Raw genomic sequence first — 23,558 nt, 5'->3', positions numbered from 1 at the left:
TAAAAACTGAACCGTGGGCTCGTTGAACAGTTGTACCACTGTTAAATACAGGCCTGCTAATTATCCGATGAGGTGCCAGAGACATAGAAGAGGCAACTATCTCAACATAGGCCTACTTGACCATTAAGTAACCTGCCTTATTTTATGTATAAAATCAGTGTTTTATAGAAATATCATTCATTACTATCAATCAATCAATCTATTTATATATTTTGGAGTTCAAACATGTTGTAAAGTGTTGTGTTTTTCTTCTCACTAATGTGAAAAACAAACTGAATTGAAACCGTGACCCAAAAACCGCAATACAAACCAAACCGTTGCACCACTAATCAATACACTTGTTAAGAGAAATATTGAATATTTTGCAAACCAAGAGCTAATGATGCAGACCAAACAAAGAGAATTATTATGCGAATACTTTATTATCAATGTGTGAATGGTGTTAGCTTTTTGTCTGGATATTAATAGTATATGAAAACTATACACCAAATCCAGGCTCATCCTAATTTTGCTGTATAATTTCTCAAGTTGGTATTGAAAGATTCTTTATCTTTATATATATTTATATATATAATATATATAAGCCAAAGTGCATTTTCCGTTTTTTTTCCTCTTGTCCATATACACATTGCACCATACATAAATAATTACATTGTAAAAATGACTCCGTATTTACAAGTATAATATATATTTCATATAATATATAAAACTTTATATTAAATCTAGGTAGATGATATTTGGGATAGTTTGTGGGGTCCGTCTGTGTTATCTATGGTTGTTGAGGAGGATCTCCAGCCAGCAGGGGCAGGAGGTGATGAACTGTCTTGAGTAGCAGGGGCCCCAGCCCTTCGCAAAGCTGATGCGCACACTGTTGGGGTCGTAGGGTCCGTCCAAGAGGTCAACGTCTGTGGTGTGCCTCAGGAGGCACGAACGCTCATAGTCAAACACCTTGATGGAGTAGCCCGGCATCACCTTCCGCACCACCAGAGTTCTGCTGTTAGGCACGTCCAGGGTCGGGGAGTTGACAAATATGGGGTGCTCGCTGCGGTTGTACGCCCACACGCCGTCCGGCTCTTTGCTGAGGAGGATGCCGTAGCCGATTTTGCCTCGTGTGCGCTGAACGGTGCTGCTGCGGTGCTCCAGGTTGAGCTGGCCCAGGCAGAAGCCCGTGCCCTGAGGTAGATCATAGAAGATGCTGACGGAGTGCTCGTACACTGTGTAGAGGCGACCCACGCGTGTGCGGTGCTCCCAGTACGCCACGTTGCACCAGTGGCTCTGCTTCGGGGCGTCAGGCGACATACTGGCATCTAGAGGAGACAGAGGGACGGTCATTAAAACAAAACATAAACAAAAGCAAACAGGCCTAGTAAAAAGGAAGGCTGAAGTTTTAAGGGATTAACTATCTCTTTTTATTGTTCAGAGCAGATGGCCACACTATAAATACTGAAGGAGGCACTGTATTGAAATCTAAGCCTTGTATAAATACCACTGCATGCACATCCGTCCAACACACACACACACACACACACACACACGCTACTATACATATCCTGGGGGTGGAGAGTGTAGTGAGGTCAGTCCAACTGAAGACCTGCAGTTTCCTCCTCTGCCTCAAGAGGGCACTGTGATGATTAAACACTGACCACCCAGCACACGGCTCCTCACACATGCACTTTCAAAACAGATCATGTTTACTAAAATTATTGTGGGATTACGCTCAGTGTTTCCACTGAAAAATTGGCAAATAAGTTCCTACAGTAGTGTGATGGGGCTGGATAAAAAAAAGTCTCCTTTTTGATTTGCCTGTGCAAACACTGCTTAAGACAAAAACACTTTTTTCTTTTTACAGTGGAACAAAGTTGGCATCTCATTCCTAAACATCTCTGTCCAGTAAATCAGCTTGTTAATTCAGTTTTCATGGCTGCAGTCTGTGAACTCTTTCCAGTGACAGCCCTCAGCACTCCAAAGTGAGTTACTGCTCCCTAGGTGGACTTCTATCTTCACCATAGTGAACAGACGCACAGCACTGTCAACTACTTTCAGAGGCCGCTCCGGTCCACACCGCTCAGAGCTGTCATACAGTTATATTGCTCATAAAATCTGCGGTACGACGAGAGAGTCCCATGATCTCACATCCGCCTCTTCGCCCTTTACTTCTCCAGAATGAGGGTGCCTCTTTCTCCTCTTCCCTCGTCTTCCTCGCATTCCACACGAGTGGGGGTGACGGGAGAGGGCCAGGCAGGGGGTCCCCCTCCCCCTCCACCCAGCGCTTCCCCCCGCTGTGGGCCCAGGGACGGCATTCAGCTCCCTGACAACTTAGCACAAGCCCGTGACCCGTTGACCCCCCAGCCTTCATGCTATCAGCTCCCATTAACTCACACACAGAGTGATGCCATTATTTTGCTTCAGAGAGTCTATTGGCACAGAGGATTTAAAGCCTGGGCCTGTGGCCTCATTCCTTTCAGTCTCTCTGCTCTCAGGGCTTAATGACCGCCCGCCCCATTAACAAACGCCTTTAAGGTGGAGCGTCGCGGATCCACACAGCAACAAAATGCCTCGCTCACCTCCCACCCGACTAAACCTTTCTGCCGAGTGACCCACACTAGTAAAGTTTATACAAAGATTAGCAAAAAACGTTGACCAGACTTGCACAGACAAAACGCCTGCTGGTTCAAGGCTCTCTGTGTTGCAGAGGGGGAGGAAAAGAGTGAGTGAGTGAGTGAGTGAGTGAGCGGGGATGTGTGGGGGTGGGGGGAAGCTGCAGACAGGCTCTCTGTGTGTTTGCGCACACACTGATGGCTGAAATGACCCCCTCTCTTCAGGGGCCCCAACATGCATGTGCCATTAGTGAATTCCACACTCCAGCTCCTCCACTCTGAGCTTTTACTTCAGCGCGGCTCGGGCCACACAAAGAACTCAGCCCCAACTTGTTTACGGCCCTCTATTGTCTCAAATCAAATGGAGCCCACACATCAAGGTAAACTCACTTTGAAACTGTGTGCACACAAACAACAAAAGACCAAATGGCTACCGTCTCCTCCTTTTCAGACGGGAAGAATAAAGCAGAAGCAATTTGGTCAATAGTGTCTAGTTTTCACACGTAGCCTGGAACGAAGGTAGCCAGTGAGACTGCGAGGACCAGGAAGAGGAATGAGCAGGACAAAGGTTAGAAATGTATCAAATGTTAAGCCTGAGGGAAGACAATGAGCACGCCATGAGCCAGGCCTTTTCCTGTCGCTCTGTTGTGTTTAGCGTCTACGTGTGCCTGTGCGCACATGCGTCTGCTTGGACGGGGGAAGAGAATCAGCCAGCGTGTTTGTGTTTTTGTCCTGAACTTGTGTGTTTTGGCTAGGTGGGGGCGCTGAGAGAAGAACTCATTGGGATCTCTTTAACAGAGCAGAGCTATCACCAATCGACAGCCTGTTTGGATGATATCACCACAGCAACTATGGCCTCCACTACGAAGCTCAGTGAGATCACCCTTCTTCAAATGCTTAGTTTTTTAAGATTTTTAAGGAAGCCTTGTTTCTTCAGGGATGTTTGGATGCATCTGTAAATGTTTATCTACCTTTTTTCAAATTGATATAAGTGAGTATGATGCCAAGGATATGAGGCGGTGAAGGGAGGGCGTGTGTCTTCCTCCCCTCTGACCACAGCAAAGACACCCGACTATCTGAGACTCCATGTTGGGCTTTCAGAGGGTCTGCTCAGGGCGGAGCCATGACGGGCTGGGAGCAATTACTGGTACTCTGCATCCATTTAACCCTGCCACCTCTTAACAGCTCCGTTTACCCATTAGAATAGTAGCGTATGTTATTATTGTTATTTTATTTTCAAAAGCCTCTCCTCTTAGTGTCAGTCTCGGAGTCAATGGACGCAGCCGCAGTATGGCCGCTGCACTTCCTGTTCCTGCTGCCAGGGGCAATGGTCTGAACACGTGAAGGAGTTGACGCCTTACATAACCAATCTCAAAGTGCTGGTATAAAAAAAAGTTGACATACATGGATCTGTGGAAGCTGTTTGGTCTACAAAATATTGCACGGCCAACAGGAAGTACGTGGCAGCGTTCTAGCAATATGATAAGTAAATGATAAGTGTCTGTTTGGCTTTCCCTTAAGCGTCAAGAAATAAGTAAACAGATTACGACACTCAAACTATAAAATACAAGCAAGTAACCTTGGTCGCCTCTATATGCACGTACTACATGTCTAAGTACAGTTACACAGCAAACAGAGATATTTAACCAACACTTCTCCAGCTACAGAAAGCATTTTGGTGTGCAGAGCTCGATTTCCATAACAAGACGTGAGCTCCATGGAAACCATGTGAAAATGTTGATTTTTCTGTTTCCCTGTGGCCTTTCTGCAGAGTATCAAACGCAGGACATCAGGTCTGATAACAAACACAGACTTTTATCAGTTCGCTGGAACTCAGAAAGTAAATAGTGACGCATGCTCAAGGGTCTGCAAAAAGGACTGAAATGTCAGCTGTAGGTATTTGTTTAAAGGAGACCTATTATGCTTTTCCCCTTTCATTTAGTGTGTTATATTGTTTTTTTGTGCAAGTAAAAGGTCTGAAAGTTACAAAGCCCAAAGTCCACGCCAAAGGGAGTTACTCTCCACCACAGAAACACTGCTCCTGAACTGCCTGAAACACCTTACATGAAGTCCCGCCTTTTCTTCCGTAACATGGTGATGTCACCAAGTTTGCATAATACCTGCCTAGCAGCTAGTTTGGCACGCCCTCAAACAAAGCTAGTTAGAGCCGTGCTGAAGCGGTGGTTCGGTTCAGTTGACAGACAGAGTGGGCCAGCTGACCAATGGGAGCAGACTGGGCTTTTCGGGAGGGGGGCGGGGAAGAGCGTTTCAGACAGAGGGTGAAAAGAGGTGCTGCAGCACAGCCGGTATGAGAGAAATAAAGCGTTTTTTGAACATTAAAGCAGGTAAACATGTTCTAGTAGAAACCCAAAGTACACGTATGCACCTGAAAATAAGCATAATAGGTCCTCTTCAACATAAATTGTTATTTAGCATTAAAAATTAGAGTGCATGAAGCGGTGAAGGAAGTGAAAAATCATGCAATGAAAATGTCACTTATGTAAAGGTATATAAGTGTTATTGGCAAAATGTATTTAAAGTATAAAAAGTATTACTCATAATTCAGAAAAATGCCCCCTGTGAGTGTTACACTATGTTATTGGATCACTGTTACTGATGCATTCATGTATAAGTAACTTTTTACGGTTTTAGTATGTAGGGGTGGAGCTAATTTGAACATTTTTACATTGTTGGGTTTAATCTATAACAGTGCATCATGTTTTATAATATAATATTTTGTATGTAAAATCTTAATCTCAAAGGTAACTAGTGACTTAAGCTGTCAAATGAATGTAGTGGAGTACAAAGTTGCATGAAATACTGCCTGAAAGTTGTATTTAATCGCAGTACTTGAGTAAATGTACTTAGTTACATTCCACCACTGAAGATAATATAGGCCACTGTGATCGTCACAGGCCAAAGAAATACTGATCATGATTATAGCTATTAAATCGTTTTTCCTCTGTTATGAGAGAAGACCAACATGCCATTAACACAACCCTTAAATATGCCTCTGTTGAACACAACGTGCCCAAGCCTTTTCCACAGGTTTATATATGGGAAAAAAAGCAGATCGCCCTGCTGTGAGTTCCTTGCACTCGAGGGCGAGTCTGGATAATTACTACTAAGTACACAAAAATGGGGGCTTGAAAGTTTCAATGGCAATCCTTGATGATCATCCAGTAATGCTTTTAAAGACAGCATGAAAAGGAGGGGGGGGGGAAAGAAGGGCAGAGGGAGAAGCAGAAAAGAGCTGCCCCGGGGTAAACACAGCTCCGCAGCCTTGGAGTGAGATGAATGGGAGGCCGAGTGTCAGGGACAGGCAGACAAACAACAGCTTCCCCTCCGTGCTAACATCTCCCCACCAAGCTCCGGGGCCACCTCCATTATACTTCATCTCTCCTAATCCAGAGCGGGGAGCACAGATGAACTCATTGCTGCGAAACTTTTGCTGAGAAAAAAGGAAAACAGTGTTGCGAGTCCCTTTAAGCAGTGCAGTGGAGGGGAGGAGAGCAGCAAGGAGAGGAGAGGAGGGGGGAGCAGCAGTCTCTCATCCTGTGCCAAGGATTAGATTCCCCTCCAGCTATTAGACTCTACCAATGAACTGATAGGCTGGGGGGCTGGTGGTGAAGAGGGGGGCATGAGGACTGTGTGTGTGTGAAAATTCAGAAGTAATAATTTTCTTTATGCATTCCCACTAATTTGTTCAATTTAACTTTCTTTTACAACTAAGACAACAAAGTGGAACTGAAGCAGAAGCCTCCTCCTCCTGTTCATGGCTTTAATTCTGCAGACAATGGTTCCTACAGGCCGACTCTAACCCCTGAGCAGGCCACATTTAGGCTGGCGTCTGGGCTATCGCTGCCATCAAAGTCGGCTTTATCAGACAGACACGCTAACTGGAGCTGCTCTTATATGTCTATGGATTTTTCTCCCTGAGGTCTGGCCTTTCTCTGCCGAGAGAGATAGAGAGAGAAAGATAGAAAAGAAAGAGAGGGAGAGAGATATGTGCTGGGAGGAGAAAACACACTGTGGGAGCCGGAGAAACTGAATCCAGTCACCAAGCCTGGCTGGTCACAATGGGAATGCTTTACATTGTCATCCACTTCCTCTCCACTTTCCCTCCGTTTCTGTTTCGGGATGACCCCATGAGGGAGGAAAAGTGCTGTACCCTTGATAGCAGATAACTAACAGAATCCATAAATTAAATCAATAAACAACACAGGGTGTAAAAAGCACAGGAAGCTAAGGAGGCTAATACGGAGGAGCCGTCTGGGCGAATGAGTAAGAGACCACTGGTTTGAGGGAGAAGACTTTTTCTTTTTATGGGAAGAGAATGTGCTGCTCATTTCCTCCAAGTTTCCTCCAAAAGCTCTGCAATGTGTCAGAGACACAGAGCAGAAGTGATGGTGGTGATGCAAGTGAGGCCTCGGAGAGTCCTTCAGGGCACGTAAAAAGCTCTGTGAAAACTGTGGGGAATGTTTGTAAATGTCATATCTACGGGCGGCGTTAAAGGCCAGCGGAGTCTGAGAGAGCACAGAAAGCAAAACACTCAGCGAACATCCTGCTGGGTGGCTGTGCCCTTTCACCTCCTCATACAACCTATCTGTGAGTGTGTGTGTGTCAGTGTGTTTGTTTGTGAGCGTGCAAGGGAGGTTTCGAGCCAAGAAGGCCGGAGCGTTTGAGTAGAGGAGACCCTGCACATTCCTGAACTCCCCCCTCCTCCCCTCACTGTGCCTCCTAACTTCCTACTCTGGTTAGGACTGTAGGGGGGTGGGGGTGCAGCGAGAAGGTCGCTTTCTTTCTCCTTTAAGAGTCTCGTTTGGTGAAAAACTCACGTCACATGAGAGAGAAAGTGTCGGTCGTGTGGTCTGATACTTTTGCAAACACTTTTTATTTGATTAATACTTTTCCTCAGAGTCGAAAAGCGAGACTGCAGGAGGAAACTGGCCTATATGCTCAAGCTATGTCGAAAGCTTGGTTTCAAATGAACAATAACAAGGAACTCTATTATTACGAGTTATATTAGTCTGACTAATTTAAGGCGAAAGGTGGGTATTTGGTTTCCACCGGGCTGGGAGGTGCACCAGCTATGATGGACAGAGTCGCCGTTCAAACAATGGTTTCCTATTGATCGGCCCAGTGGATCAGAGTCCGTGAGGAGAATGTGTTCTGTCAGGATAATGTGGCACCAGAGTTTCTGTTTCAATCACAACACTTGCCGGGCTGTAACTCACACTGCTCCACCGCGGGCACCCAGACACCAGCTCCCCAAACAAAGACAACTGTCCCCCCCACCCCACCCTCCCACCCCCCATCTCTGACAAGTCGGCCCGTTCACAACAAGCAAGACGTTCATTAAAAATGCAGGAGTGAACATTTCCAATAATTCACAAAGTCCTTCCCTGTCAACATCTGCAAAAAATCTTGAAGCTAAAGGGAATGGCAGGATTTCATTAAGTAAATTATGTGCTGGCAGTCACAGAGAGGGGAAGAGGGGGAAGCTACAGCCAGACCTCTAATCTAAACCGTACCCTGAAATGCGACAGCCTGACTGCACGTACCGAGCCACACAGCCAAGGCTTCAGAAATGCACACAAATAAAAGATAAGCAAAACACACATTACGAAAGTAAATACAATTTTCCCTAGGGAAGATAATCAATGAGCGCTTGTAACAACTACTACTTGCAAAAAACGTTATCCCAGAGTACAATTTGCCTTGCCAAGTCGTGCTTTGTGTGGAACATGAGGACACATATGCGTGTACATGCTCATGAAACAAAATACCTTGGTCAGAACGGGGCAGTTAGCCATTGTAAACACTGTATTATCAGGGGTGTTGTGCTGGACCATCACTCAAAATAAAGGTTTTCTGCTCCGATTTAAAAGGCATCATCTTTCGGGAACAACATCAAAGCATCCAAATGATGTCTATCATACTTGGCCCCATGTTAGGACAAGGGAGTGGAATGAAGAGATAGCTCAAGCAGATCTAGTTCAAGATAAGGAAAGAGGAAAAAAATCAAGTCTCTGTCTCTCAGTTGTGCAGCAGAGAGAAAATGAACCAGGCCTTGATACACATCAACAATGAGCTCCTATCCTTTCCCTCTGGCTGTAAAAGGTTTGTGTAGAGATGTCGGATGACATGGGCCCCTACAGTTAATCCACACACAGCATTCTGGAGGCTCAAAGAATGCGCTGGCTATTCTGAGTTTTAAAAATACTGACAGCCATAGGTTCAGGCACAACTGTCAATGCTCCTCTGGGGAGGAAGGGAAAAATCTTAAATCTATTTTCGCCAGCAATCAGACCACAGGCCTAAATCATAGCTGGCCAAGGCCAGTGTCTGGATTTATAATTGTGGGCAAAATGGTCAGAAAATAAAAACAGCATCCACAACTGGCACCTCCTCCGCTGCTGCTTGCCAGGCGTTGCACATTTATACAGTGGCCGGCTCAAATGGAGTATTGTTCCCCCTCTCAGCCTTGAGAGGAGGCACACTAAAACACTAAACTAACAGTTGGACATTCCATACATTTTTAATGGCGTTGCACGCTCTTTATTTGTTGCTGTAACCCGGTGCCCCCGAGCTGAATGAATGGAGCCATTGGTGCTGCGCTGCGGTGTGAAGGAAGAGAAGATGGTAACAGCTATGCCCTCCCTGAGCACACAACAAGATTAGCTCACTCACTTTGTTTGCTAAGGTAGAATATGGGGCACAAATTATAGCCTGAGCACACCTCCTGTTATTTCTACAGACTCTCTATCTGTGCGGTAAGTCCTAAAATGAAAACCACCTCATCCCCGAGCACAGCACACTCTGTAAATTTCAAATGACAAGCGCAGCACTGTGAGCTTAGACTCATAGTCGTGTATGAGGCTATAGATTTATCTTTATCTGCGAGCCCTTCAGAAGTTAGTCAAACACCCAGCAGCACTGGCACCACTCTGGCTTGCCAAGAGGAGACAGATAAATACTAAGCTCAGCAGGCTAGTTTCTGTTGACATGTAAGGGGTTTCAGGCCTCTCCAAGGACTGCTTTAGATTAGCATGGCTTTCACTCTGCACGTAGAGGTCACATTACCTCACCACGTCTAGGACCTGCGTTGCCAGTTCTGACTGAAAATCAACTCAAATTTAGTGTAAAAAAATCTCTCAACACAACAACAACTACACTCCTCCCTCTCCATCTATGGGACAGATGATAAAAAAGTGCTTACTTCAAAACTCACATTTCCGCTGCTTGACACAGACAGCGCACACTAAGGAGATTTCTCTACTATGAACCTGCGGAAAGAAAGGCTTATTGGAAATACTGTTAATCTTGACTTGGCTTACATCTTAAAGTCTTTATCAAACTCAAAAAAGCTGGAAAACAAAAAGCAAAACATCCTAATCTACTGGCCAGAAGACCTTGTTGCCATCTGACGAATGGGAAACGCTGCAATCACACAAATACAAAAAACACACAACACCCTTCAAAACACAACAACAGACATGTTATATTAGTGAGCCAATAGGTCATGTAGACCATGGAGGACTCTGAGGATCCTCAATGTCATAACCTCTGAGAGAACAAGTTGAAAGTGGATTTGTGACACGCCACAGTCTAACAATGCTGAGAAAGGGAAAATGAAAAATGGCCTTATCGCTCTTATCAATGGCGCTTTTTCTATGTGTATGTGTGTTACGTAAGGGGAAACGGAAGCCGGCCTCCCAGGACAGGAACGGATACTTGAGACGAGGACTGTGGGTACGGGCCCTACACCACTACAGAGAGAATAGAGCACAAGACCCTTCAGGATGTATAGCTACAACCCTCCTGCCCCCCCGCCGGCTTAAAAATGGACTCTGCAAACTGGACATGACAAACGGGTGAGGAGAGCCCCCTCACGTCCCCCCGAGATGCTGGCCTTCTCTTCAACATTCCTCAAGTCTCCCCCCGCTGTCAAAGGGGCAATTCACCGCCCTACGCTGCTACAAAACCCAGGCAGCTTTTTAAAACAGGATGTTTGTCTGAGGCCTCCTTCCCCTCAAATAAACAATCCGCAAAACCTGATTTCGGGAGGCAGGGTGGAAGCACTCGAGTCACATTATTTCCACATCCCGTATCCTGGAGCATTGGGGCTCCTGAGGGAGTGTGGGCGGCCAGGCGCTGGGAAGGCTCAGGGCTGCGGTGGAAACCTGAGGCCATGTGCCAGGCTGCAGGGGGAGACGGGCCCGGGCTGCATCACTCTGGGGTCTGTGGGACGGAGTGGGGGGGGGATCATGCCTCGAGGTGGGGAGGGGGACATCGCTAACATGCTGATGCAGTTGTCACTCCATCAGACCATAGCTCTGTCTGAGCAGTGCAGAGTCAGTATGCTGCTGCTACATTAAGACAGATAGATGTCTCGACAGGGGGAAAGAAATACTGTATATAGTCGAATCCGGCGACCAGTTTGTGTGTTCCGCCATATACTGGCGCCACCGTTACTGCGGTGGCAAGTCGTACTGACTAAGTGTCAACCGGTGACTTTCGGCCGAATGCATCCGTTGTTGCTCGTAGTACCTTACGTAAATGGTCGGTGTAGATAATAAACACAATTGGGCATGTATTTAAAGTGATTGATTCAAGTCAAATTGAAGGCTTTTACGACTGTGGTCAGTAGGTTGCCCTAGTCAGAGCAACTAATGTTATTTTTTACAATAACGCCACAGTTAGTTGATTGAGTTAATTTATTTTGTGGGACCACCACAGCCCCTAGACAGTGTCTGTAGCCGAATAACGTTAGCTATGCTAGCTAAGCAGTGTTAACTTGGCTGACCTAAGGCTACTTGTTTCACCATGTTAGGCTAACGCTAGGCAGCTGAGAACTGCTCAGGTTCTTCCTGAACTCCCACGCAATGAACTGAATAGATTATCTAACGCAAGTAAAAAAACAACAACAAGACAGTTTTTTCGAGACAATCTTTTCAGATGCATACAGTAGATATGTGATTAGTTCCTAACAGAATTGGAATCACATGCCTTCAAAGTCAGATCAACAAATCCAGGTCCGGTCTAATCTACTTTAATCAAGAGAAGCATCACATGCCTTGATTAGACTGTCTAATTATTCCATGCATTTCCACTGTCTCTGACACAGACAGACAAAGGGAACGGTTTGATGCTTAGTGTCTGGCCTCTTCCTGACACAGATGGGCAGGCTATGATTAGTATTGACTGCACAATTTAATTAGCTTGGCTCTTGCGTGTGAATGTATGTCAGTGTGCATCTGCACTTGTATGAGGACCCCGAGGAAGAAAATGAAGACTTAAATAAATGTATAAACAAGAGATTTACAGATGCGTTTTATCGGTACGTGTTGTTCACTGTAATTTTCTTGTTGCGTGACTCACATGAGAAGGCCTTTCCCATCTATCTACTAACTGCCTGGAAGAATCAGTCAATACCAGAGTGGACCTAACACAGAGTCTGTCTGCAGACGAGACATCCTGAGAGACAGCGATGGCCTTTCCTCCAGAGACAGACAGGAAGGCAGACGGTGGGTGAGCGCTGTGTGATTACTGTGTGGGAACCCTGACTACCTGCTGATGCCCTCTTCCCTCCAGTAAGCGCTACAGCGCTACAGCGTAATCCACGTCTAACAACTTTCAATCTTTCCGCTCCTCCAGTCCAACTTTCCTACACTCAGGAAGGGGAAAGAGGAAAATAAAAGAAAAAAGGACAGTGACTCAGGTCACTCTGCGTGCCTTTTGGTCACCTGACCCTGCAAATCTGAGGGAGCCCCTCCATTCACATCTCAACTCGCACCAACAGGAGCGCATACACACGGTGTTATGCTGACAAATTCCACCGGGTTGATTGAGGACACAACCTCTGATGACTGAAGAATGTAGGCAGACTGGAGCCGTAATCCTACAACTGTGTAAACCAGGCGCCAGGAGGGAACTCATTCATTGTACTCACGTATTGTTAATATGGTAACCACTACACACAGTAACACTTATTGCTCTTAAAAAGACCTTCAACGACTGAAACGCAAACACATCTTGGCCTCCTCACGTCGAGAGCAGCATTATAACGAAGAAGCGACAAACATAAAGAGCCCCCGATGCCAAAGACTGACATAATAAAGTCAATGTGTAGGGGGAAAACACCCCCTCAGACAGTCATACAGGAAGCAATGAGACCTGCTTCAAAGGGCTCCACTCTGATGTCCACACGGCGAGGCCCAGGCAGTGAGGAAACAGGTGTGCGGGGCAGACTGGGAGGGCAGCACCAGCAAAGGCGCATTCCCTCACACACGCAGCGCTAAGGTATACTGTGTATGCGAGCCGGGTCCGCTCATGACGTAAACAGATATCACAGAGCGCCTGGCGGGGCTGGCTCTCTCCCACACGGCCACGTATAAATAAAACACTGCGAATGGTTCAAATGACTATGACCACACAGTAACTGAAGGCATGACACTAAGAGTAATACAATAACATGGGGAGGCTTTTTAAGAATGCATGAGTAAGAACATTTTAGCATTTTTAAACAACTGTGAGAATCAGCCAGAAGGATGAGAGGAATGTGCTCGGGCTGTCAAAGTTAACGCATTGACGCAAATTCGTTTTAACACCACTCATTTCTTTAATGCATTAACGCAACTTTCGATTTTTAGGTTGTTTCGGTTCAGTTTTAAAAATAGACGGATTATACTCATGTGAAACTAGAAAACCTAAGGAATCCACTGGTACCAACCATGTCATACTAGCTTGTTGTGAAGGAGGTTTAATATCGCTCCAAACTGTTATGGCCATTTTCAAAGGGATCCCTTGACCTCTGACCTCAAGATATGTGAATGAAAATGGGTTCTATGGGTACCCACGAGTCTCCCCTTTACAGACATGCCCACTTTCTGATAATCACATGCAGTTTGGGGCAAGTCATAGTCAAGTCAGCACAGTTTGAGTATATTTTTTTATGCTAAATGCAGTACCTGTGAGGGTTTCTGCACAATATTTATCATTGTTTTGTGTTGTCACTTGATTTCCAGTAATAAATATATACATATTTTTGCATAAAGCAAGCATATTTGCCACTCCCATGTTGATAAAGGTAAATTGTGTGATTAATTTGCAATTAATCGCGATTAAATATTTAAATTGATTGACAGCCCTAGTATGTGCACTTAAATGCAACTCTAACATTAACATATTGTATTGATTTAAAGACATATCTCATATCAACATGGCACGAAATAATCCAAAGCAGAGGGAGAATTAGTTTTCTAATTCCACTAAATATATTCTGTATATTGGTTGATATGGAAGAACGAGCTTATCTACCAAAACAACCCGTTCCGATCTGTTTCTCTGCCATTGTGTGATGCAGAAGAATGCTCATTGGGTATTTCTGTAGCCCTGGGCTGCGTACTGTGGTTGATTATTTGACTACACCCCACCCATCCACCGAGTGCCCCCCAGACTTTTTAAGAGGTTTGCTTGTTCCTGCAATGAGGGGTGGAGTCTGGATCCCATACAACTCCGGTTACACACAGACACTCTCTCTCTCTCTCTCTCTCTCTCTCTCTCTCTCTCTCTCTCGCCGAGCTGCAGGGGGATTCACAGAGAAAGTCATCTCCAGGTCAGCAACACGTTTAGCACAGGATAACTTGACAATATGTATTACGTGCCGGCGTGCTAAAGCAGAACTAAGTGGGCTTTATAAGGAGGCCTTCGGGCTCTTGGTCTTATGATATGCTTGGCGAATACTTGGTGGAAGATCTGTTTCACTGACAAGATGCTAATGGTTTGTTTCACTCAACAAGGACACTCTTTTGTATCTAGCACCATCATACGGTCCAAATGCATCACAATCAGAGACAAACTGGCTGCACGAATTAGCTCACAGCACGGAGAACTCCCACCCTGCAGAGCGTTGGTCATTCTCCTTCGCCAAGTCCAAGTTGCTGAGTGTGATACAGCCAATGCGGAGTGATCCGGCCCGGCCCGTACAAGCAGCAACACAGTTGGAAGAAACCAAAGCCTAGCATGTCTAGATCCTCCCTCCTCACCACAGTCTCTGAGGAATTGTGGTGCGCGCTCTGACAAGCCCCTCATTTGTTGACTCAGGGAGTGTCGCCGGGCCATGCTGAGGTGGTGACAGCATGTGTGCTGGGGAGGAGGGGGCCCTCGCTGACTGAATACTTCGCTGCCAGGTAGCCATGTCAACTGCTCGGCGTCCAGGCCTCTGAGCCGTGGCAGACCCTTCAACAGGAAATGCTGTTCCCCTGCGAGCCCCAAAATGAGGGCTCTGACTCCCCGTCCACATGATACTGTGCATGCTGGCCCTAGTATGAAGGGGGAGGCGTGCTCACTCTAGTGCCATGAGAAAGGAGTGTTTCATTTCAAATCAGAGGACAGGACTGTTTCTACTCGCTTCCTTTGGTGTGGCCCCATTCACAGGAGCAACTCCATTTCCCTGAGCCCACCCCTCCCTGCAGCCCACTTACAGCCAGGCTTGATAGAGTTGTACGTGGCTGCGCACACGCATGTGCACAACTATGCGCGCTTGTGTGTGTTTTCTGAGCGAGCTTGGATCTTATTACAGTTTGATCCCACTCAAATATTTCTGAAAGAAAAACAGAGGAGGGGAGGCCGGCTCTGTGGCCGAACGCACACGCCCCGCTGAACCTCTGCACCGCTCACAATGAAACCTTTATCTTTAAAGCTCCGACTGCTCATAATGGCCCTTAATGAGAGGGAATAAAGTGCAACGTCAAAATGAAATTACCTTCATGAGTTTGCATATTCATCCAGATACACTGAAAAGCTATGCAGAGCAAAGCACTGAACTGTTGTTAAAGTACACTCTGAAAGAGTTATACCTCCCTTTTCAGCTAGTCTTATTTTAACCATTTCAGCACTGAACAGAGACATGAAAGATCTGTGATTTATTACCATGATTATATGGTGATTCATAGTTTGTATTATTCTGATTTAAAGCTATATGCACACATCAGCAACACATGCAACACTTCTCTTTTATTTACAAATTAACATCTGTCTTATGTGCTTCATTACTCAAACCATCAACTTGAATCATACTTTAGGGGAAAAAGAAAAGCCTCTAATCCAATTGGTTTTAATCAAACAGAGTACTAAATATATTATTTTCCCACGACTCATTAAGTGGAAGCTCTTTTCAAGTGTGTCTATAGAAATACAGTCACAGCTAGTTAATGTGTCACTATACAAGCGCTACTACTTCAAACAGCTGCTCACACACGTATCCAAAATCAAGTTAAAAAAAAAATTAAAGTTGATATTATCTATCTATTATCTATGATATTAGTATCTGATACATGAACCATACTCACATCTATGTACTGTATGTAACCACCCAAAGCTATACAGTATGCCTATACTGTGCCAACCAAAAAAATAAATGCGCCCTACTCCTACAAAACGCACATCACAACAGAAAAACGCATCAACTTGTTTGACTCCTTCAGTATTTACAAAGCAGCTCCTCTGAGACGATAAACTTCTGGTAATCATTCATTTCTAAAAAACCAGTACAAGACATATCGGATATAAACTCCGTATTTGGAGACAGTTGGAGAAACACACCCACCTGAGAATTCCCCTGGTGTGATATTTGGTGAGCTGGCTGCCTCGGTTTCAGTGTAAGACAATGTGGAGTCTGACAGATCTGTGGGGAATAAAACGGAAATTATTCATCTGCGGTGAGTCTGATCTCTCTCTAATCATCAGCACAGGAGACTCGATGGCTACCTCTGTCTACCTCTTTCTTATTTCGTATCAAATTCAAAACAATTAACACCACGTCGGGCGCCATCCCATAGTGGATAACCTGGCAACTTCACTAGCAGGCTTTACCTGATGACATCCCCTCAAATGCCGCCAGAAACCTCAGCTGTACTCGGGCTTGCAGCCTCAGCTAGCTGCCAGGCTCCAAAGTCCCAGCAGCCCACAGTACATACTACCCACACCATACTACCCACAATGGCTCTGGCTGGCACGCTGACATCATGCCACATGCTGGCCGAGGTCTCATCTCAAAGCTACCATTGCAGTTTGCCAGTAACTGTGCCCAATTAGAGCCATTAAAACTTTCCACATTGCCTTTTTCTTCCGGTTAAACCAGAGCCTAAACAAAAGAGTGGCCGTGCCCTTTGCAATTTGCAGGCTCTTAACATCCGTAGTTATGAATGAAAGAGAGAAATAATCAAGTAATTACCGTTCTACAACTACCTGGTTACGAGTCAGAACACAGAGGATCAATATTAATAGCAGAATTCAGATGAAATATAAAGCTTCAGGTGCCACGGAGCTCATCTGTGTCACTTACCCAGTGGCTTGTGTTCTTCATTAGGGGAAAGCCTCGAATAAGGAGGTGGGGGTGACTCTGTAACACAAAAAAGTCATGTCAATAACATAATAAAGGGAAGAAATTATATTTAAAAGAAAGAAAGGTAAAGCTCAATCCCTACTGACTACATTGACTAATACACTGCAAGAAAATAATGGTGTTTTAACAAGTTAAAAGTCTCTGGTGTAAAGCGTCTGACAAAGCTGGTTAGTGAAATAACTGTAAACACCTGGTAACACGCACATCTAGATCCCAATCTATTTAATGTTTCATATTACAGTAATTCAAAGGCAACCACACAGTGTTTACTACATCATATTTTGTGTGAACTTATAGCCATTAGTCTTCAATAAAAGCAAAAACAAACCTGCAAACACATCATAAATGCTTCAACAAATACCTCAACAACTGAAACATTTGCACGACCATTTCAAAGAAAACACCAGACTACATCTCACAGCTTTGTGTCTGCTCTACAGAATTAAACCATTTTGTTCAAAAGCTCATTAAACAGCTAATAAAGCCATGAGAACACTATCTGTTTCTATTATTTAAGCACATATTATTTAACTGAAACAGCCGTTGCAACAACCACAGAGACTAACCAGAACTTTTGGTTAGTAGTTTAATGAATCAGAGTAAATCTCTGCTTTTTAACTTCATTGTGCTCCTTGATTTGATCCAATAAAAAGGAGGAGAAATGAAGCAAAAGAAGGAAAAGCACAAAGGAAAGAAAACTTTGCGAGCAGCACACTGTGACCTCGCCTACAGGGAAAAGGGGAAGGAGGAAAGCATAATAGCAGCGGGTCCTTTAAGAGTGGCGGCAGTAATTGCTGGGATCTGAACTCAGTCACTCAGATACACAGCTAGTCAGTCTGGCGCCAGTAGTATGCAAACTGTATATTATCACCACTCCTTCACCTAAATAGCATGAGGGGACCTCCTTAGGACAAAAGGGCTTTTAAAGCGCAACTTGAAACTGATCTCATTCGAAAAGTATAATGCCTGACAAAATAAAAGGGAAAACTTTTTTCCTGCTTCAATCCAAGCTCTCTGCCACACATTATACACGGTTTTATTCTGTAAAAACTCTTACAAAAAACCTAGAGAAGTAGTTTATTTTGAAAATACTACTAATACTAATCAAGTAGATCGAACTGCAGTTGACAAATCTTGTTTTTTAGGCATCTTTTTAGTTGTGTTTTCAGAGGATTAATTGAAATCTATTCCATGTATTGAATGTTAGTTTCACATAACTCCATATTTCTTACTTCCCAATTTGCAAACAATGTAAAAAACAGTGATTAAGGTCCTGATTCAAAGCCCCCCTTCTTGAATAGCATGAAAGAAATACCAGCTCTATCGGGCCACGCATGAGCGCATGTGAGATATGTCTACTACGAGCCTTAGTCCCAATATGGGGTATGTGCCCCTCTCCCTCCCGGGAGTCAGTGGGGTCGAGTGGCCTAGCGTTTAAGGTTTGCCAAATCACAGGCTTGCCCCCCTGCCAAACTTGAATCTCTTTAATATAGGTCAGGGAGGTTCTGCCATAGATAGCTCATTGATTGTGAAAATAAAAGCTCAACCCTCGACCACAACAACTAAACTGACCTATGGCACCAGGTCCAAACCTCTGATTGAGTCTATACAATCGTATACATGTCGTACACTGTTGATGGATCAACCTAACTGGCAATAACCCTGCAAGAAACAGGTAAGAACTGAAAATGTCTGTATTGACAATCACACTGAAGGCACTGACGTATTCAGACACACTACAGATGTCATGTACTTTCTGTTATTATGGAATGATTTAAAGACTTAAAACTAGAAGAGTTAGCAGTCCAACCAAACAATCTCCTTCATCGAAAGGCCAAGATTTCGCCGGCTAGTGTGAGCGATGTGTAGTACCAAACTACTCAAATACAACTTTCAAGGCACCTATAATCTTTAAAAGTGACAAACATAAAAATGATATCAATATTTTGCATGCCTTTTTGCTTTTTTCCCCTGAATATACTAAACTTACATCAGAATAACATCAAGTAGACCACCTCACATTTGTTTTGTCAAATCTAACCTCAGCTCTAAAAAGGAGTTTATTATTGTTCACCTTGCCATAAGGATGACTTTTAGTAATCATTAACTATTTAATCAAACGGCCAGCCTTTCTCTATCTGCTCAGTATGAAAGTAAGTCAAACAATACCAGACAAATAAAACGTGGTGTGATAGGGAAAGATTTTCTGAGCATATTTCAAGGCCCTTGACAGTTTTACAATGTTGATTGATTTCTGCCATGCAACTGTCAATATGAACTTTTGTGCGTTTGTAATCATTTGGCAAATGGACAAAATAGGCCTATAATTGTTGAGATGTATCTGCAGGGTTTACTTGTAAAGAATGTAGCCTACATGACTGTGGTTAAAGACAAGAAACCTATGCTGGAAAAACAAACAGTGTAGACCCAGGATGCCTTATGGTCATCTGTTAATGGACTACCTGGTGACTTTCTGCCATGCAACTGTCAATATGGCCTTTTCGGTTTGTAATCATTAGAACTAACGTCAATGAAATGCAAAACAGTCTATCATGGTTAAAAGTAAAAGACAGATTTACCGCATCGTTGCTTAATTTCATTAGAAATATATCGGTAACTAAATTGCCAAGGGCATTATATAAACAATTACGCATCAGTTCTGATGAACATGAGTACAGTACCAGGCATGCCACTGAAGGCTGATTCACACTTCTGAAGGTGAAAACTAACATGTTGAAAAGTACTGTCATAAAAAGTTTAATGTTGGATAAATACAAAGTCCCGTTAATATTTATGGTAAAAGAAGTTGTTGCTTGTTCTGTTTTTGTATGTTTTTGTATTTTGACATAATATGCTATGGTCCAACCACTAATGAATCATATTTCCCTCTGTACTCTGTGGAAAGTATTAACTTGAACCTATAGGTCCTGTGTTGTGTGTTGGGTTGTGTCTTGAATATTGTTGTGTTTTGTTGCTGTCGCTTTTGATGTTGTAGTCGTTGTTGGTAAAGATTGTAATGTGATTATGAATTGAAATGTAGCCTAAAACAGTTCAAAGTGATTTAAGTGGACTTGAGGAAGAATATCTGAGCTTCAGTCACAGCTAATGGAGATCCCAATAAAAGATAAAGATAAAGACAAATGGACAAAAAAAAGGCCTAATTGTTGAGATGTATCTGCAGGATTTACTTTTAAAGAATGTAACCTACATGACTGTGGTTAAAGACAAGAAACCTATGCTGGGAAAACCAAACAGCGTAGACCCAGGATGCCTTATGGTCATCTGTTAATGGACTACCTGGTGACTTTACATCTAGCGATAGGCCTATCAGGTGTTACATACATGCAGACAGTGTGTGTGTTGAGTCAATATGGCCTGTTTAGGTTTGTAATCATTTGGCAAATGGACAAAAAAAAGGCCTAATTGTTGAGATGTATCTGCAGGATTTGCTTTTAAAGAATGTAACCTACATGACTGTGGTTAAAGACAAGAAACCTATGCTGGAAATACAAACAGTGCAGACCCAGGATGCCTTATGGAATGCACTTCCTATAGAGATACGATCATCAAACTCTGTATCCACTTTTAAAAAACTTTTGAGAACACATTTTTTAGGATAGCATTCCTATAAGTAGAAGGGTATAAATATATGTATGTATACATCCGTTTCTGGACGCATGTGTACATTTATACACATTTATGTATATATACTGTATATTTGTTTTATGAACTTGTCCTACCATTTTACCACTTCTATTATTATTGATATGTTCTGTGATGCTCTGTTTTAGCAGTTACCATATTTGTTTTACTTTATTAATCTGCTTTTATTGTCTTGTGAAGCACTTTGTAACATCTGTTTTGAGAAGTGCTATATAAATAAATGTATTATTATTATTATTATTATTATTATGGTCATCTGTTAATGGACTACCTGGTGACTTTACATCTAGCTATAGGTCAGGTGTTACATACAAACATTGTAGACCCAGGATGCCTTCTGGTCACCTGGTGACTTTCTGCCATGCAACTGTCAATATGGCCTTTTTCGGTTTGTAATCATTTGGCAAATGGACAAAATAGGCCTAATTGTTGAGATGCATCTGCAGGATTTACTTGTAAAGAATGTAACCTACATGAAACCTATGCTGGAAAAACAAACCCAGGATGCCTTATGGTCATCTGTTAATGGACTACCTGGTGACTTTACATCTATCTAAGCCTGTCAGGTGCTCCATACATACAGACAGACAGTGTGTGTTAGTGTGTTGTGTGTCAGGTGGCCTTACCTGGCCCACAGAGCCGGCTGTAGTGATATGGATTGCAGCAGACTGTCGGACTATCCACCTCCCCAAAGCTCTTACACTCACAGAGCGGTTTGAGCTGAACTGGGTGCTGCAGGTCGGACCAGCGGTACAGTTTACACACGAGGAGCTGCGGAGACGCCACATGGCCGCCCAACCTCAGCTCTGTCCGGGCTATCATAACACAGTCGCTGGGCATGCCTCCTCTGGACTCCACCGCCTCCAGTAAGGTATCCAGCGCCCTCTCCTTGAGCCTCTTCAGCAGAGAGTATGTGGCTGCTTTCAGCTCCTGCTCCAGCACCGGCTCCTGCATCTCCTCCTGCAGAGAGCTCTCCTGTGGCGGTCCAAGCGTCCTCAACGCGAAGTGACACTGAGTCTCCGGAGGACTCCTGAGCTGGTCCCGGTCTTTAAATAAGCAGCACGTCACTGTCCTGCACTCTCTGTCCTGATGCATGGATCTGGGGCTCCCATGCTCCTCCTGGACGCACACAGCACCACCCCCGTGTTGGTCCGAGGTGACCCGCAGGAGGCTGCTCTCCACGGGGCTCCGGCTGCTGCACACATCCCCTCCTCCTCCTCCGATGTGCCCCACGAGAGAGCCGCTACTGGGGGTCATCGGTGCGAGCTGCTCCCTTTTGGGAATCTTCTCTGGGTTGTTTTCCTCACTACTAGTTTTGCCATTTCCATCTTCCCCTTCTCTATCTGGGATCAAACGGCTTCTCCAGAGTCGCCGCACAAGACCTGAGCGTTTCGTCCTGAACATACGACAACTTGACAATCTGATATGAGGGTTTGTTGTTTTTGTTTTTTTTTATATTATTCTTATATCCGAATATTACAGATACTCCTGCGTTCGTCGTTGCAAAACATTAATGTCTGTGAAACGCCGTGCAAAGCATGCACAGCCGACTGACGACGAGCAGTGGTGGCAAAACCGCAACATTAGACTGAATTTGTTGCATTTACAACAAAATAACGCAACAATAAACTACACTGCTGCAGCATTACGCTCACTATGCATTCATTTAGACGACTATACTGTGGAAATAAAGCAAGCTGCGTGTTTATGTGTTTGTTACAAGCGAGTAAAACAAGTAGGATACATAATAACATAACGTAATATACTTAGAAACATAATCCAAAAGCCAGCAGCCTTCAATCGGCAAAAAACGCGCAGAAGAGGAACAGGTTGGGACTTTTAACAACAAGCTCAGATCTACTTTGTACACCGGCACACAGAGCATGAGGTACTTCGGAGGCGATTTAATCCAAAAAGAAAATGCACTATAGAAATCAGGATCCGTGTCGTCTTCTTGGTAGATGTCAGTGCATTTCTTCTGCACTTTTTTTTTTTTTTTTTATTATTACAATCCCAACAAAATATCCATGCGAGCTGAAATTGGAAACATGAAGGAGGATCAATCCGGTGGCTCCTGCTTCTCTACTCAGATCTAAACCAAACTGCAGCCCAGATCCCTTTCTTTCTCCGTTTCTCTCTCTTTTTCTTTTTTTTTCTTCCCCCCCTCGCTTCCTCTTTCACACACACACACACACACACACACACACACACACACACGGGGCCCCCGAGGAGAGCGGTGGAGCCATTGGCTGACTACCATCATGTGCTAGTCTAGACACTTTGGCGGCTGTGAGCTGCACTGATTGTTGCGCAAACAAGGTTTCAAGTTTCTTAACTCTTAAAGGCGAAACACCCACCTCGAGTTTTTTAAGTTAAAAGTTACTGAAACTTATTTACATCTGCAGGATGTGGATTGTTGTGAGCAGAGAAACGCAGCAACTGAGGAACTTTCATACATAAGAGAGTGTTTTTATTTTTTAATTTAACACTAAAAAGTTATTTATTTATTTTATTTATTTGGGAAACATGGGCTTCAATTAGAAATGGCATGATATTGACACTTGCCAAATTATATTTTGTTATTTTTTTTTATGAGGATTATGAAAAGTAAAGATGCAAACAAGGTTTCAAGTTTCTTAACTCTTAAAGGCGAAACACCCACCTCTAGTTTTTGAAGTTAAAAGTTACTAAAACGTATTTACATCTGGATGTGGATCGTTGTGAGCAGAGAAAAGCAGAAAACTGAGGAACTTTCATACATAAGAGTGTTTTTTATTTTTTAATTTAACACTAAAAAGTTTTTTTTAATTTTTTTTTAATTGGGACGCATGGGTTTCAATTAGAAATGGCATGATATTGACACTCAAATTATATTTTGTTATTTTATT

At 43.9% G+C, this 23,558-nt stretch overlaps 1 protein-coding gene across 1 annotated transcript; it reads right to left on the bottom strand.

Annotated features, from left to right (window-relative positions):
- Positions 1-401: 401 nt before the first annotated feature.
- On the bottom strand, positions 402-22,801 carry smad6b (SMAD family member 6b). Its single transcript, XM_037766964.1, has 4 exons — positions 21,297-22,801; positions 16,948-17,004; positions 16,210-16,287; positions 402-1,307 (listed from the first exon to the last, which is right to left on the bottom strand). The coding sequence occupies exons 1-4, from the start codon at positions 22,072-22,074 to the stop codon at positions 766-768; spliced, it is 1,455 nt and encodes a 484-aa protein (XP_037622892.1). The 5' UTR covers positions 22,075-22,801; the 3' UTR covers positions 402-765.
- Positions 22,802-23,558: the final 757 nt, after the last annotated feature.

The sequence above is a fragment of the Sebastes umbrosus genome, chromosome 4 (assembly GCF_015220745.1).
Source record: "Sebastes umbrosus isolate fSebUmb1 chromosome 4, fSebUmb1.pri, whole genome shotgun sequence".
NCBI classification, from domain to species: domain Eukaryota; kingdom Metazoa; phylum Chordata; class Actinopteri; order Perciformes; family Sebastidae; genus Sebastes; species Sebastes umbrosus.
The sequence above is the reverse complement of the archived record's forward strand: the minus strand, read 5'-3'. Positions and strand labels throughout refer to the sequence as shown.

Coding starts and splice junctions, on each gene's coding strand:
- smad6b (XM_037766964.1), bottom strand. CDS start 22,074: ATGTTCAGGACGAAACGCTCAGGTCTTGTGCGGCGACTCTGGAGAAGC. Junction 17,005..21,296: donor CAGCCGGCTCTGTGGGCCAG/GTAAGGCCACCT, acceptor TTTGTGTTACAG/AGTCACCCCCACCTCCTTAT. Junction 16,288..16,947: donor TGAAGAACACAAGCCACTGG/GTAAGTGACACA, acceptor TATTCCCCACAG/ATCTGTCAGACTCCACATTG.